The sequence below is a fragment of the Plasmodium relictum genome (genome assembly GCF_900005765.1).
Source record: "Plasmodium relictum strain SGS1 genome assembly, contig: PRELSG_00_v1_95, whole genome shotgun sequence".
In the NCBI taxonomy this organism is placed as follows: Eukaryota; Apicomplexa; class Aconoidasida; order Haemosporida; family Plasmodiidae; genus Plasmodium; species Plasmodium relictum.
In genome coordinates, this window is record NW_021628759.1 from 62,149 (window position 1) to 78,563 (window position 16,415).

The 16,415-nt window shown below is 17.4% G+C and overlaps 7 protein-coding genes across 7 annotated transcripts; 5 read left to right on the forward strand and 2 right to left on the reverse strand.

Annotated features, from left to right (window-relative positions):
- Positions 1-755: 755 nt before the first annotated feature.
- PRELSG_0009600 (mitochondrial carrier protein, putative) lies at positions 756-2,222 on the forward strand (the record flags this gene model as incomplete). Its single annotated transcript, XM_028677078.1, has 1 exon — positions 756-2,222. The coding sequence occupies one exon, from the start codon at positions 756-758 to the stop codon at positions 2,220-2,222; it is 1,467 nt and encodes a 488-aa protein (XP_028531289.1).
- Positions 2,223-3,160: 938 nt separating this feature from the next.
- Positions 3,161-3,439, forward strand: TIM9 (mitochondrial import inner membrane translocase subunit TIM9, putative; the record flags this gene model as incomplete). Its single annotated transcript, XM_028677089.1, has 1 exon — positions 3,161-3,439. One exon carries the CDS (start codon positions 3,161-3,163, stop codon positions 3,437-3,439), a length of 279 nt encoding a protein of 92 aa, XP_028531290.1.
- Positions 3,440-3,680: 241 nt separating this feature from the next.
- PRELSG_0009800 (conserved Plasmodium protein, unknown function) lies at positions 3,681-6,041 on the reverse strand (the record flags this gene model as incomplete). The annotated part of the gene is made up of 1 exon (XM_028677100.1): positions 3,681-6,041. One exon carries the CDS (start codon positions 6,039-6,041, stop codon positions 3,681-3,683), a length of 2,361 nt encoding a protein of 786 aa, XP_028531291.1.
- Positions 6,042-6,577: 536 nt separating this feature from the next.
- Positions 6,578-8,174, forward strand: PRELSG_0009900 (conserved Plasmodium protein, unknown function; the record flags this gene model as incomplete). The annotated part of the gene is made up of 6 exons (XM_028677112.1): positions 6,578-6,939; positions 7,172-7,277; positions 7,373-7,521; positions 7,601-7,699; positions 7,857-7,916; positions 8,039-8,174. 6 exons carry the CDS (start codon positions 6,578-6,580, stop codon positions 8,172-8,174), a joined length of 912 nt encoding a protein of 303 aa, XP_028531292.1.
- Positions 8,175-8,235: 61 nt separating this feature from the next.
- PRELSG_0010000 (conserved Plasmodium protein, unknown function) lies at positions 8,236-9,504 on the reverse strand (the record flags this gene model as incomplete). Its single annotated transcript, XM_028677123.1, has 6 exons — positions 8,236-8,337; positions 8,419-8,490; positions 8,606-8,682; positions 8,783-9,056; positions 9,132-9,239; positions 9,451-9,504. The coding sequence occupies 6 exons, from the start codon at positions 9,502-9,504 to the stop codon at positions 8,236-8,238; spliced, it is 687 nt and encodes a 228-aa protein (XP_028531293.1).
- Positions 9,505-11,043: 1,539 nt separating this feature from the next.
- ABCE1 (ABC transporter E family member 1, putative) lies at positions 11,044-13,148 on the forward strand (the record flags this gene model as incomplete). The annotated part of the gene is made up of 2 exons (XM_028677134.1): positions 11,044-12,877; positions 13,123-13,148. 2 exons carry the CDS (start codon positions 11,044-11,046, stop codon positions 13,146-13,148), a joined length of 1,860 nt encoding a protein of 619 aa, XP_028531294.1.
- Positions 13,149-14,402: 1,254 nt separating this feature from the next.
- Positions 14,403-15,818, forward strand: RPN11 (26S proteasome regulatory subunit RPN11, putative; the record flags this gene model as incomplete). Its single annotated transcript, XM_028677145.1, has 3 exons — positions 14,403-14,546; positions 14,860-15,622; positions 15,790-15,818. The coding sequence occupies 3 exons, from the start codon at positions 14,403-14,405 to the stop codon at positions 15,816-15,818; spliced, it is 936 nt and encodes a 311-aa protein (XP_028531295.1).
- Positions 15,819-16,415: the final 597 nt, after the last annotated feature.

The following is a 16,415-nucleotide window of genomic DNA, read 5'->3' on the forward strand; positions in this document are numbered from 1 at the left end:
TAGGGGTGTTCATTAATTTTTATTTTCCTTTATATTTCTAATAATTCTATTTATAATTAATTTATTAATATATTTCAAATGAAAATATAAAAATAGCTTAAGTTTTATTTGTTTTCTAAAAAATAAATAAATTCAACGTTTAGAATACTGAAAAAATATAATATAAAATATATAACTTTAATATATTTTTTTCTAAAATATTTTCTTAATTTTTATATAATTATATTTTCATCCTATTTTATGATTCTTAAAATTTTGTATTTTTATACTTACAAAGTCTCATATCTTCAAACCTTTCTATTTTTATTATTTTTATTTGAATTTTTTTTTTAAAAAAATTGTAGTTTATATTATTTTTAAAGATGTACAAAAATTTGAAATTTTTTTTTTTTTTTTTTTTTTGTGTTTAGCTTATGAAGTTATTTTGATTTCAAAAGATATAATTAAAAAAAAAAAAATTAATTTTAAAAATAAAATTAACAAAACATTTTATGAAAATTTCCAAGTTTTCATTACTTTGTTAATATTATGTTGAATATGTAATTATTTGTATATATTTATATTGTTTTTTCTTTTAAATGTTTTTCATTATTAATTATTAGTGAAAATATTGTAATTAAAAAAAAAAAGACTTTGTTGCAGTATATATTTATATGTTTGCTTTATATTAATTTATAATTGGTTTTTAATTTTTTATATTATTTTCTATTTTATTTTATTTTACTTTATTTTTTTTATTTTATTTTTTTTTTTATATGGAAAAAAGCAATAAAAATGAAGAAGAAAAAAAAAAAATTAAAAATAAAAATAAAATATTGATATGCGGATTAGTTTCCGGTGTAGTGACAAAAACAATATTTGCTCCATTTGATAGGATAAAGCTTTTTTATCAAATACAACCAATGTTCTATCATTATAATATAAAAAAAAAAATATATAACTTAAAAAACACCGAGAGTATTAGTAATAATCTATTATTAAATGGTCTAGATAGTACAAAAGTAAAAATAGATGATAATAATTTCAATAAGACTACAGAAACTAAAAGATTTATAAGAAATAGAAACATAGTTTTTCATAATTTCAGAAATTCATTAAAAGAAATAATAACTAATAAAAAAAAAGGAAAAAAAATTTATATGAAGAATAAGACACCAAGGATTTATAAAAATCACAATATTTCAATAAAATCCCATCAAAATTTAAAAAAAATTTTATTTGATTATAAAAATAAATTAAATATGAATAATTTAAGTAAAAATTATAGATTTTTATATAGTAATAATATAAAATATATGATACGAAATAAAATTGGTTATTTAAATGGAAGAAGAATAAATAATCAAGCATTTAAATATAAAAACATTATTCAAAGTTTTATTTATATAATTAAAGAAGAAGGTGTACTAGGATTGTGGAAAGGCAACTTAATTAATACAATAAGAGGAGGATTAGTATATTCTTCCAAATTTGGGACTAATGATATAATAAAAGAAAAATACAAAAAAAAAAAAAATAATGGCAATGAAACTTTCAATAAAGATGAAAAAAAATTAGCAAATAGTAATAACGATATGAAAAATAGTTTTGAAGAAGAAAAAAAAAAAAAAAAAATTAACTATTATGAGAGCATAATAGCAGGGTATGCTTCAGGAATAATTCAGAAAACCGTTTCATATCCATTAGATCTTCTAAGTATTAGAATGGCTTTAGGTATAAATGAAAAATATTTAAGAAGTAATTTACTATACAAAAGAAAATCGATTTTCAAAATAATTAAAGAAATAAATACAAATGAAGGATTTGTTGGATTTTTTAAAGGATTTTTTCCAACATTACTAACAGGTGTACCTTATGTAACCCTACAAATGCTATTCTTTGATTTTTATAAAAATATTTTTCAAAATTACTTCTCTCATAAATCTAATTCGTTAAGCTCTATTGCCTTTTTTTCATCAATATCTGGATCATTAAGTAATTTAACGTCTTTAATAATTGTTTTTCCTGGAGATACTGTTAGAAAAAGAATGATGAATAATGGAATAGATAACAAAAATTATATTTATAAAAATACATTTCACTGCATTAAAAATATTTATTATTGTGAAGGCTTTAAGAATTTCTATTACGGGTTACTACCATCTATGCTTAAAGCTATTCCATCTGGCGCAATTCAGTTCATGTCTTATGAGGTTTTGAAATACTTATTGACACAAAATTGAATAAAAATATTTAAAATAAAAATCTTTTTCAGATAAAAAAAAAAAAAAATTTTTTTTAGAATAAAACATATTTTACAAATATTTATTTTACTACTATTTTTTCTTTTCTTTCTTTTTTTATATTTTTTTTAAAAAAAAACATTTTTTAATTAATAAACCTTTTTATTTTTTAAGAATTCTTTTAATTTTTATTTATATATTTTTTTTTTTTAAATATACTGGTTTTCTTTTTGTTTTTTTTTTTTTTTAATTTGTCATATTTTTATTTTACATAATAAAATTTTATCTTCATTTGCATTTTTAATATTTTTTAAAAAAAAAGTATTGTAAAAAATGTTTATAAAATTTACTCAAAATTTGTAACATGAAACATAGATATATCAATATATTTCTTAAAAATTTTTTTTTTAAATATATAACTTTTTTCTTTATCTGATTTTAAATTATTATTTCTGTTTTTAATTAAAAATATATGTATATAGATAAGAAAATTATTTAAGAACAAAAAAAAAAAAAAAATAACAATTTGTTATAACATACAAATAGGATTAATATTAGTAAATTTTAAAAAAGAAATGCTAAAAAGAGTTTAAGTAAAAATAATGTTTAAAATAAGAAAAGATAAAAATAAAAAAAAGAACATAATACTATATAAAATTAATAAATAAATCTGCTTGCATATTCTTTTTTAAATGCATTGCAATTAAATACGTCCCTCTTTTTAAAGAGATATACATATATATATATATATATATATATAGATATAGATATAAATACTATTATATTAAAATATTAGTATTTTTTTTTCTTTATATTTTTACTTTTATTTTCCTTTTTTTTTTTTTTTTTTATATCAACTTTCTCGTAATTATTTGTAAAGTTTATATATATTTATATGCTTAATACATATATATAATAAAAATTATATATTTTATACAATGGAAAAATCGTTAGATTTAAGTAGTTTTAATAAAAGTGATAGGGAGAAGATAATGAGAAAAATAAATAAGGCAGAATATGAAGATACAATGAGCACATATAATTCAATTGTAGAAAGATGTTTTAACGAATGTATTACATCATTTAGATCGAAAGAATTAGACAATAATGAAAATAATTGTATTTTAAATTGTGTTAAAAAATTTTCGATATTTTCACAAAGAATAGGTATGAAATTTACTCAAAATTTAAATAATGAAATGCAAAAAAAAAATTAATTTTTTATCATAGAAAATTTTCAAAAAAAAATAAAATTATATGAATTCCTTTTTTATATATTTTTTTTTTTTTTCCCTATTTCTAAAAAAATTCTTGAAGAATTTTTTTGTTACTTTTTAAATATTTTCATCATGTTTTATTTATAATTATATAAACACTTTCAATTCTTTATATATAATTAATTTTTAATTTTAATAAATTTTATAAAAATTATTTTGTTTTTATTATCTTTTTTTTTTTTTAATACAAATTATTTGGTTTATGAAGGAAAATATATTCTTTTCCTAATGATATATCTTTTATAGTTAACAAAAATTTATGAAAAACATGATTATTATTTTTAATGAATAAAAATGTTAAAAAATATTTAGAAAAATTAAAAATGAATGAAAAAGAACTTTTAGGTAATACATAAAAATATATATCAACCATTTTATTTTCCTTTTTATTTTCATAAAAATAAATTAAAGACTCTATAATCTTCATCATATGTTTTTCTTTATACATAACTTGATACAAAGATTGGTTATTATTAAAATTTTCAATTAATTCATAAATTTTTTTATCTTGATATTGTAGTAGATAAAATGAATAAAATATTCTTGAATATAAAATGTAATTTAGATCACTTTTTATAAAAATATCACAAAAAATATCTAAGATTTTATTAATACGTATTAAATTAAAAGAATAATATTCTAGAATGTATATAATATTATTTATATAAATGGAATTATCTATCTTTATATTATATAAATTATTGGGATAGTAATTATTTTTTTTTATATTTTCATAATCAATATAACTAAAATTTACAAATTCACTGTATTTTTTATCATAACTATTATTTTTATTATTATCATTGTATTCCTTATCTTCATCCTTATGTACTTTTTTTAAATTTTTAAATTGATCCTCATAACTCATACACTCAATATTTTTTTCAATATTTTTTTCTATATCATAAAATAATTTTTCTATATTATAATCACTTAGATACTTATTACTATTATAATTTAAACTATCTGTAGTGCATTTTTTTTTTTCTTTGTAAATATTATTATAAGCACCTAAGTTATTTAAAATAACTTCATTTAGTATGCATATGAATTCATTTTCTTTAATAGAAAAATTTTGTAAACCTTTACATAATATACCAACTTCATTAATATTAAAAAATTTATGATACTTATAAAAAAATTGTAGGGAATAATAAATTAAACTACCATGCTTGTGATTTGATTTGCTAAAAGACAATAACAAAAAACTTACTAATAAAGGAGTCAATTTAGTTGACTGTTTACCAACTTCTTCAGCAATTTTTTCTAAAATCAATTTGTTTTTATCAATATTAGATAAAGCAGATGATATTAAACATAACGATTGAACAGACATATGCTTTATCTTTTTTTTTGTTATAATTTCTATATTTTTTAGTGCATTTTTAATAGAATACATTAAATTAAAATTATATGAATCCTTTTTTAATAAATGTGTTTGTTCTTTCAATTGTTGCAATTCATCACCTTTGAATAAAATATTATTCTCAAGTAAAGATATATTTTTTTTTAAATATTTATCTATGATTTCCTTTTTTTTTTTTTTACTTTCTTCTTCATAATTCATTTTTTCTTTGTCTATTTTCATTTCTTCTTTGTTATATTCATTAGTTATTTCTTGATTTTCTTCTATTTTATGTAATTTATCTTCATATTTTATTTTTTCTTCCTCAAATTTTAATTTAAATTGTTTTATTACACCAATTAATTCTTTTTCCTTTTTAAAATACTGATAATTATTTTTGCATTTTTTATTTACATATGATAAGAAATTATAAAAAAGTGATAAATATTTTGGAGAGTCATTTAGATTAACATTTTGATTAAAGTTATGAATTAAAGAATTAATAAGTATACTATTATTTATGTTAAAATTTTTAAAAAAAGAAAAAATTACTGAAAGCTGAAATGTGTTAAATTTATTTATATTTTTAGATATGCTATATAATAATATTGTTAAGTAGTTTTTTGATATTATTTTTTTTTTATTAAAACATTGTATTAAAAAAATTAACTTTTTTAAATCTATTAAATTAAAATTATGAAACAATTTCTTTTCAATTAATAAATAAAAATTATAATGAAAATAATTCAAATTTGTAAAAGAAAAATATACGTCTATTAATTCATTACAGCTTAGTAAATGTAGATTGTCTATTAAAGCATCTTTAAAATAACAAAACAAATAATAATTTTTACATTTTATAACAGAAAATTTTTTTAATATAATAACTATATCATTATACCTTAGTTTTTCTTTATTCATTAATAAATTTATTGAAACATTCTTTAATAATTCAATATTTTCATTTTTTAGCCTGATATACAAATTTAGTATATTTATTATATCATTTATTTTAGAATCTTTCAATAAATAAGACTTGTGTAAAATAATTTCATTTTCTTTTCTATATGTTGAATTTATATCACTTTCTGTTCTACTATGTGTCAATAAATTTTTATTATTAAAAAATAAAAAATTGTGTTTATTTTTAAAAAAATACTTTTTTTTTCCAAAACTATTTAAAGTAACCTTAAGCATTTTTAAAAAATTTCTTTTTTATTATTCTCATTTTTTTTTTTTTTTTTTTTCTTGTTGCATTTATGTATTTATTTTAAAAAGGATTAAATTAAGCAAAAAAAAAAAAATAAAAATAAAAATAAAAATCTAATAACAACGATGTGAAAATTATCCATTGGTTAAAATTTAATAGATTTAAAACAAATATATTTTATGCATAAAATATTTTTTTTAATCTTTTTTTTTTTTTGTCATTTTTTGCTTTATTTTTGTTTAATATGAAACTATTTTTTTTTTTTTTTAAAATTTTTTTTCAAATAATTTATTTATATTTTTTATTTATTTTTATATTTTAAATTTTAATTTTTTTCATATATTCATTATTAAAATTTAGAACTTTGCTATTCAGAAAGAAAAAAATGTATTAAAATTATATGTTACTTTTAAATATTTCCCAAAATACCAAAATATTATTGTTATTTTATTTATTTGTTTATATATAAACATTTGTATACAATATTTAGATTAAACTTTTAAGTATTTTAAAAAAATAAAAAATGAAAGGAAAAAATAAAAAAAAAGAAATTTTTGAAAAGAAGAAAAAAGAAAACAAAAAGTTTTTAGAATTTATAAAGGCAAATCAAAAATATGAAAAATTTCAAAAGGCAATTTTAAATAGCAAAAGTCAAAAGATAAACAAAAAAATTCAAAATATTAAACTCAAAAATAAATCTAGCTTATCGATTTTCAAAACATATGATCTAATAGAAAAAAGTACATTTTATAAAGCATATGATTTTATTGTTGAAAAAGGATTAAATGATGAAATAAAAAATTTATTTTATGATTCTTACATATTATATTGTAATTTTGATTTATCTTCAAGCTATAATTTAGGAAAATATTACAATTTTTCAATGTAATATCTTGATATTCATAAATAAAATAATATTTATATAACATTAACTTTCATAATTATATATTTATGTATATAGTATTCTAAAAGCATTTAAACATTTTATATAATTAGTGTTTTTGTTTCTTATACATATTTTTTTTTATTAAATATGCATATATTTTTTTTTAGAATCTTACTAGACAAATGTAAAATATTTGTTTTTATTTTTCTATTTTTTTTTTTTTTCTTTCAGAGATTTAACTCACTCATATTACTCAGATGTAATATTATTTGTTTATGAAAATAGTGAAAAATGGAAAAAATTTATTATAGAAAATAAAATTAAAAAAATTAAAAAAGTAAATTTCTAAAAGAATTAAAAAAAAAAAAACTACATACATTATTTTAAGAATTACATTTATATATATACACAATATGATAAAATTATACTTAGGTTATGACATATGAGAAATTCGAAGCTGTATACTATAAAGAGGATTTATTAAATGAAATTACAAATAGATATGATTTATATATATTTGATTCTTGCATAAGAACAAAAAAATACACTCATTTAATTTCAAAAATTAAAAAAAATAACAAGTAATTAATATAAATATACACCTGTATATTAAAATTGCAAATTTTAATCATATTATTTCCTATATTATTTTCTTTATAGAACATTTACAACTTTGCAATTGTCCGAAGAAACGTTTGTTGAAAATATTGATAAAGCTGTTAAAAAAACTTATACAGACTTAAATAAAGGATCAACTCAGTAATATTTTTTTTTCTTTATATATATATATAAATATATTTATTTTTTATGATTTTATCAGCAATATTATATTATTTTTCAATTTCTTATTTTTATGTAACTATATTTAATTCTTAAAATTAATTTTTTTTTTTTGTTTTATGCTATATATTTTTAGCTCTGTTCCTATTGGATACCTTAACATAGGAAAAGAAAAATTATATGATAACATAAAAGCGTAAACAAGAAAAAAAAAATTATAATATGCTTCTACATTTTTTGTATTTTAATTATTTATTAATATATTTTATTTATTGATTGATAATTTTATGTGCATATATATATATATTTTTATTGTAGAGTTGCAAAATTTATGCTCCCATTTTATGAACAAAAAAAAGTTTCTGTTGTTTCTATCAATTTAAGATATATAAACATGACTATACCTTTATATATTCATGCTTTAAAATATGAAACAAACTCGGAAAGTAATTAAAGAGGTTATTATATTAAATATATAAAGAGAAAAAAAAAAATTATTTAGTTTAAGTGCATATCTACAAAGCATTTTTGCATATAAAGCATAATGACAAATTATTTGCTAGAGCATTAAAACAATGGATATGATAAATTGAAAAACAATTAATACATTTCGAATTCTGAAAATGAGAAAAAAAAAAAAATAAATAAATATATATTATGAATTTATATGATTTAATAAATAACAAAAAAATTTAAACCTCTACAATTATTGCATTATTGCATAATGAACACTTTTCTAAATTATTAAGAGGAAAAAACTTTATTAAATCCTATAAAAATATATATAATATATATATAATATATATGTAGTTATATTTGTTTTATCTAAATATTTATTTGCGTAAATATTTTTATACATAAAAATTTATAAAAAAATTTTTTTACTGTATAAAATCTAATTCCAAGTGCCAATTTTTGTTCATCTGTATTTTTCAACCAATTATGAAAAATTAATTTGTCTACTAAAAAATAAAATATATATATATATATATATATATATATATATATATATATATATACATCTTGATATATATATTTTTTTTTTTTTTTCTTAATTTTTACATATTGATTTTTGGACATTTGTATTTTTTATATTCAATTTTAGACATAAACTTTCATAGGTTGTTTCACCATTATTTATTTTTAAGTTTTGATTATTATTAATTATATAATCAATAATTAAATAATATAAACTGATTTCAGTTTTTTTGAATTTTGAGTTAAATAAATATTCATCTTTTACATTAATTGAATTCTGTTCACTTAAGTTATCTCCTGGATTTTTAAGCTTTTCACAATTTAATATGAGGTATTCTTCTCCATTGATTAATTCATTCTATAAAAATAAATATGTATATTATTTTAAATAGTTACATTCATAAATTTTATGTAAATTTTTAATTTGAAATACATTAACAATAAAACCAAGGACTTCTAATTTTTCATTCATATATTGAATAATTTGATTAACATCTCCAAATTTTTTCATTAAATTAAAAACATACTTTTCTTTCAAGCACTAAAAAAATATAAAAAAAAAAGAAATAAGGAACAAAATTACTAAAAATAAAAGCTGAAATATATGCGTTATAAAAAAATAATAATAGTTCTATAATGACAATAGTTACAACAATAAATATAATAGTTTTAACACAAATAACTTTTATAAAAATAAATTATATATTATTAATAAAGAAAAATGTGCATGGAAATATTTTAAGGGTTATAACCTTTTCTTTAATTAATAACTGTGCTAAAATTTTTGATGCCCATTCAACTTCCATTATACTTGTAAAATATTATATTTATTAACATATTAAAAATTTACACTTAATGAATATATTTTCATTTTTTTATTTTTTTTTTTAAATTCTATGCAACTCACTGAGAAGAAAAAAAAAAAAAAAAAAAAATGATTGATTTTAATATTTTTTTATTTCATTTTATATTATTTTATTCATATTTTATATAATTATTTTTAATAAATCTTTTACTTTTTGTTGAAAATTTACAAATGCATATTTTTTATTTGTTATTTTATTTACATTTTACATATTTTTCAATTTCAATGCATAACTTATAGTCTTTATATTTTATATTGATTGTAATAAATACAAAAAAGTAAAATATTGATGCATAAAAATAACATTTTTGTTTTCATAAGAATTAATATATTTGTTCTTATTTTTTCATTTTTCTTTTTTTTTTATTTAAATTTTAAAATAGAATAATTAGAAAAAATTATGTAAAAGTTAAGATTTATTCATATACATATAACTGTCATATATATTTTTTTTTTTTTCTATATTTTTTTTAATTATAATTTGTATTAATTTGTGTAAATTTAATTGTAATTTATCTAAATTTTGTATATATATATATATATATATATATATATATATATATATATATATATATATACGTATATATGTATGTATTTATAAAACCAATTTAAGAGAATTTAAAACAACATTTTTCCATATAAAGATAAATAAGTTTTTTTTATACTAATTGTAATTTTAATACTTACATGATATTTATCAACTACTTCTACTTTTGTTTTATAAAACATAAAAATTGTTTAATTAAAAGTACATTTAAAATTATATTTTTGTTTGAAATATAATAATAAAATTACTTTTTTTATTTTTCCTCTTCTGTGATTATTTATATTACTTTGTTTGTATACATTTTATTGTTCCACACATAAAATCAAATATATTTTATTTTTTATAAATTAAAAATAAATAAATGATGAAATAGATATATATAATTAATTAAAAATACTGGATATTTAATAATTAGTAAAAAGATACATAGATGGCTAATGAAGCACATATATATATGTACATATATATATATATTATTCTAAATAAATAAAAATTGACATAAAATTATTAAATAATAATACATTAATTATTAAAGGGAAACATATTATCTATAAATGTAAATAAGAAATATTGTAAAATTTTTTGAGATACATATATATATATATATATACGAATAATGCCATTATTTTTAATTAGATATATATTAATAATTATATAATAATAACTATAAACTTATGAAGATATTTTTCAATAAATAAGCTTTATTTCAAAATATAATATAAAGGAAAAAATATAAACATTTCTAAGAGGATTATTCATAAGTATATGCTTATACATATTTTTTTTATTTAAAGATTTTAAAAAATATATTATAAATAAAAGTATTTATTATTCTATTTCTTTTTATTATTATTATTATTATTATTATTTTTTCATTAATTTATTATATATTACTTATTTTTTAATTTTTTTCAACTTTTATTTTTTTTAAAAATGGGGAAAAAAAATAAAGAAGATTTATATAAAGAAAATAAATTAGAGGCATCAAAGTTAAGAATAGCAATTGTAAGTAACGATAAATGTAAGCCGAAAAAATGCCATCTAGAATGTAAAAAAAATTGTCCTATTGTAAAAACAGGAAAGTTTTGTATAGAAGTTGAACATAGTTCAAAAATTGCATATATTAGTGAAACATTATGTATAGGATGTGGTATATGTGTTAAAAAATGCCCTTTTGCTGCTATTACTATTATTAATTTACCAAAAGATATTAATAAAGATGTTGTACATAGATATGGTCCTAATACCTTTAAATTACATAGATTACCTATACCTAAATTAGGTCAAATATTAGGTTTAGTAGGAACAAATGGTATTGGAAAATCAACTGCATTAAAAATTTTGTCTTCTAAGTTAAAGCCAAATTTAGGAAAATTTAATAACCCACCAGAATGGAGAGATATATTATCCTTTTTTAGAGGAAGTGAATTGCAAATTTTTTTTACGAAACTATTAGAAGAAAAATTATCACCTATTATTAAACCTCAAAACGTAGATCTTATACCCAAACAAATAAAAGGGAACATATTAGATATCATTAATAGAAAAGATAAATTAAATCTAAAAGATAAATATATTAGTGAATTAGATTTAGAACATTTATTAGATAGAAATGTAGAAGATTTAAGTGGAGGGGAACTGCAAAGATTTGCTTTATTAATATCTATTATTGGGCAATCAACGAATGTATACATGTTTGATGAACCCAGTAGTTATCTAGATATTAAACAAAGAATATCAATGGCAAAAATTATTCATAAACTAGTAAAACATGACAATTATATTATTGTAGTAGAACATGATTTATCTATTTTAGACTATTTAAGTGATTATGTCTGTTGTCTATGGGGAAAAGCTGGTGCATATGGGGTGGTAACATGCCCCTTTTCAGTCAGAGAAGGAATAAACATATTTTTGGATGGTTTTGTGCCTACTGATAATTTAAGAATTCGTGAAGAATCGTTAAATTTTAAACTAGCAACAGATCAAGATGCAACAGATGAAGAAAAAAAAAGACTACATTTTTATAACTATCCATCTATTGTTAAAACATTAAATTCTTTTACGTTAACAATTGATAAAGGTATTTTTTCAGAATCTGAAATTTTCGTTTTATTGGGACAAAATGGTAGTGGTAAAAGCACTTTCATAAGATTATTTGCTGGTTTAATTAAACCTGACAATTTGGAAAGTTTAAGTTTTTTAGAATCACTAAGTGTTTCCTATAAGCCTCAACAGATACAAGCAAAATTTACAGGAACAGTTAGACAGTTGTTAATGTCTAAATTAAAAGGATTATATACAGATCCTTATTTTAATAATGAAATTATAAAACCATTAAAAATTGATTCAATTTTAGATAATCAAGTTTTAACATTGTCAGGTGGAGAATTGCAAAAAGTAGCAATTATTGTTACACTAGCTAAAAATACTAACATCTACCTAATTGATGAACCATCTGCTTATCTAGATTCTGAACAAAGAATAATCGTATCTAAAATTATTAAGAGATTTATACTTAATACTAATAAAACTGCTTTTATAGTAGAACACGATTTTATTATGGCAACATATTTAGCTGACCATGTAATAGTTTTTGATGGGCAAGCAGGGGTGAATACAGTGGCTAATACCCCTCAAACTTTAACAGCTGGTATGAACAAGTTTTTAAAAATAATTGATGTAACATTTAGAAGAGATCCAACAAATTACAGGCCTAGAATAAATAAATATGATAGTGTCAAAGATAAAGAGCAAAAATTAAATGGTATGTTAAAAAATAATATATATATATTTTTTTTCATTTTATATAAATATATATAAAGCATATTTATTTTTTTTTAATTATACATAAAATTCTTCAAATGAAAACATTTCATTTTATAAAATTACATTTTTAATTGTATATATTTTAAATATTCCCTATTTTGATTAATGGAAATATATATATTTATGCCTTGTGGCAATTTATTTTGTATACACTACATTATATTTTTATGTTTTCTTTTTCAGGAACATATTTCATCATTGACGAATAAATTTATTGTAATCATTTATATCAAAACTAAGTCTATGTATACTTTTCTTAAAATTTTTACACAATATTATAACATTTTTATTTTAAAAAAATAAAAGAAAAAAAAGATAATATGAAGGCATCTCGTTCGATTTTATTTTACCCTTTTTTTTTTTTTTTTATAAAATCATGTATCCTTTAAATATAAACACTGTTTTAAAATTATATCATTTATGTATCTTCTAGCTGTTAAATTTTATTTTTTGTTTATATCTATTCTATATTTTTACATCCCTTATTTTTATTTTAATTATGTTCACAAATATTTTTTATAATTTATAACTTTTTAAGTTTTATCTTTTTTGGTTAAATATTTTAATTATTAGTGTTATTCTTTATTTTTTTTTTTTTTTTTTAATGTGTGCACTTTAAATTACACAACATTTGAAAATAGATTTTAAAAAAAATGAGAAAAATATAAATAATTGATGATATATATTAAAATTTTTATGTTATCTAATTTTAGATAAAAATAAACTTTTAATTTAATTGCATATTTTTAATTTAACTAGATATATTTAAAAAGTTTTATTTTAAAAAAAAATAAACAAAAAAATAAAATAAAATAAAATAAAATAAATAAAATAAAAATAAAATGTAAATGTAAATAAAGGTATCTTATTTAAAATTAAAACTTGTATTTATTTCATTATGAATATTTAAATTTTAACATATGATTTTTTTATTATTTTCCTTAAATACTATTAAGATTTTTTTCCTTTTTTATCTAATATAAAATTTTGATTATAATAATTTAATAAATCATTATATTTTTTAAATAGAAGTAAACATAAAATTCATAGAAATAATAATAGGAAAAAAAAAAAAATTATACATATATATATATGTATACAACTGAAAATTTTCTTTTATTATTTATAAATTTATATATATATATATATAAATTAAACTTATTTTTTCTCTTGTTGTATTTGCCTTATAGATATATATTATACATTTAATTTGCTAATTTACTTTTTTTTTTTTTTCTTTTTTTTCCTTTTTTTTTTATTTAAATTAAGTTTAATTAAAAAATTATTGAAGTATTATTTTCTTTTTTTGAACGAATTATAAATTGAGATAACATTTATTGTTTTATTAAAGCTTTTTTTTTTTTTTGTATAAATGCAAAATTGCACATATTTCTATTAAAGCATACATTTTTTAGATAAAAGTACATAAATATATATAAACATATATATCTATATAAAAATAAATGGCTGGAATTCCTCCTTCATTACGTGAATTATTTTATTCTTTTTCTGATGGAAATGGAATGAATAACGAAACCTTAGCTGATACAAGCGAGCAAGTTTATATTTCTCCATTGGCTCTTCTAAAAATTTTGAAGCATGGACGAGTAATAAGATAATTCTTCTTGAAATGAATATATTTGCTTTAGTGAAATACATAATTTTAATAAAGAATAATGAAAAAACATTTATGAAAAAATTAAACATTTTAATTACACTATCATGTTTTAAGTGTTGCTAAAAAAAAATACATAATTTTTTTTAATAAAAATGAAAAAAAAAATAATTAATTAAATCATTTTACATTAAAAATTATATTTACATAAAACCTAAAAAAAAACATTTTTATTAATTATTTATTTATAAGAACTTAAAGTACATGTATAATTTAATTCTTTCTTTTTTCTTCTTTTTCTTAAGGCTGGAGTTCCAATGGAGGTTATGGGATTGATGCTTGGTGAAATTGTAGATGAATATACAATAAGAATCGTTGATGTTTTTGCAATGCCACAATCAGGTAATAGTGTAAGTGTTGAAGCAGTTGATCCTGTTTATCAAACAAATATGTTGGAAGAATTAAAAAAAACAGGAAGACATGAAATGGTTGTTGGATGGTATCATTCTCATCCTGGTTTTGGTTGTTGGTTATCAGGAACTGATGTTAATACTCAGAAAAGTTTTGAACAACTAAATCCAAGGACTATTGGAGTAGTTGTTGATCCAATTCAATCAGTTAAAGGGAAAGTTGTAATTGATTGCTTTCGTTTAATTAATCCTCATATTTTAATGTTAGGGCAAGAACCTAGACAAACCACATCTAATATAGGTTATTTAACTAAGCCTACATTGACAGCTTTAGTTCATGGATTAAACAGGAACTATTACTCAATTGTTATTAATTATAGAAAGAATGAATTAGAAAAGAATATGCTCTTGAACTTACATAAAGATATATGGGCTAAACCTTTAAAGTTACCCGATTTCTTTGAACAAAAAAAAGATTCAGATGATATGTTAGAAAGTATTAAAAAATTAACAAACTTATATAATAAAAGTGTACGAAGCGAAATGAAAAAAACTTATCAAGAAATTCTTCTAGAAAATATTGGAAAAATTGATGCCAAAAAAAGAATACAAAACTCTGTTGAAACTTTATTAAACGATTCTATTCTTACATGCATAGGTAATTTTATAATAATTAAAAATGTCTTATATATATGTGTTCAAAAACAAATATATTTATTTTACTTTAATTGTATATAACTATGCAAATATTGAAAAGAAATTGAATCAATGTTATTTTATTACATACGGTAATATGTTTATAATTCCTTCTTTTTTTTTTTTTAGGTACAATGGCAAATACTCTATTTTTTTAAAAGTTATAATTTTTATATTTTACCGTTACAAGAAAATGAAATTTTTTTTTTTGTAAATGACAGATATATCTCAACATAATGAAAAAAAAAAATAAATATTTATTTAGATTGAAAATATATATTTTATTTCCTTAAGATATTAATTTTTGTTACAAAAATTATAAAAAAATAAAAATAATACTATTTGTTCTTACATTATCTTCTTTTGTTTTCATTTTAAAAAAATTTTAATATTAACTAAATTAATGACTAAGTAACATATAAGGATACAATTCTTATTTTTTTATATAAATTTTTTTGAAACTTTTTATTTTAGAAACTTTTTTTCTCTCTCCTTCCTCCATATTAAATATATAAAAATGTATTATATATTTTTAAAATATATAAAATATGAGATTTTTTCTGATGCACTTTCATAAACTTGTTAATTGATATTAAAAATTTTTTAAGTTTTACAGTTTTTTCTCATGATTCATTTTTTCTTTTCATTTCTTTTTAAAATATTGAAAAAAAAATTTTTTTTTTCTTTTTTTTATTATTCCTTTTATTATTCTAAGAAAAAAATAAATAAATAAAAATAAGATAGTTTCTAGTTTA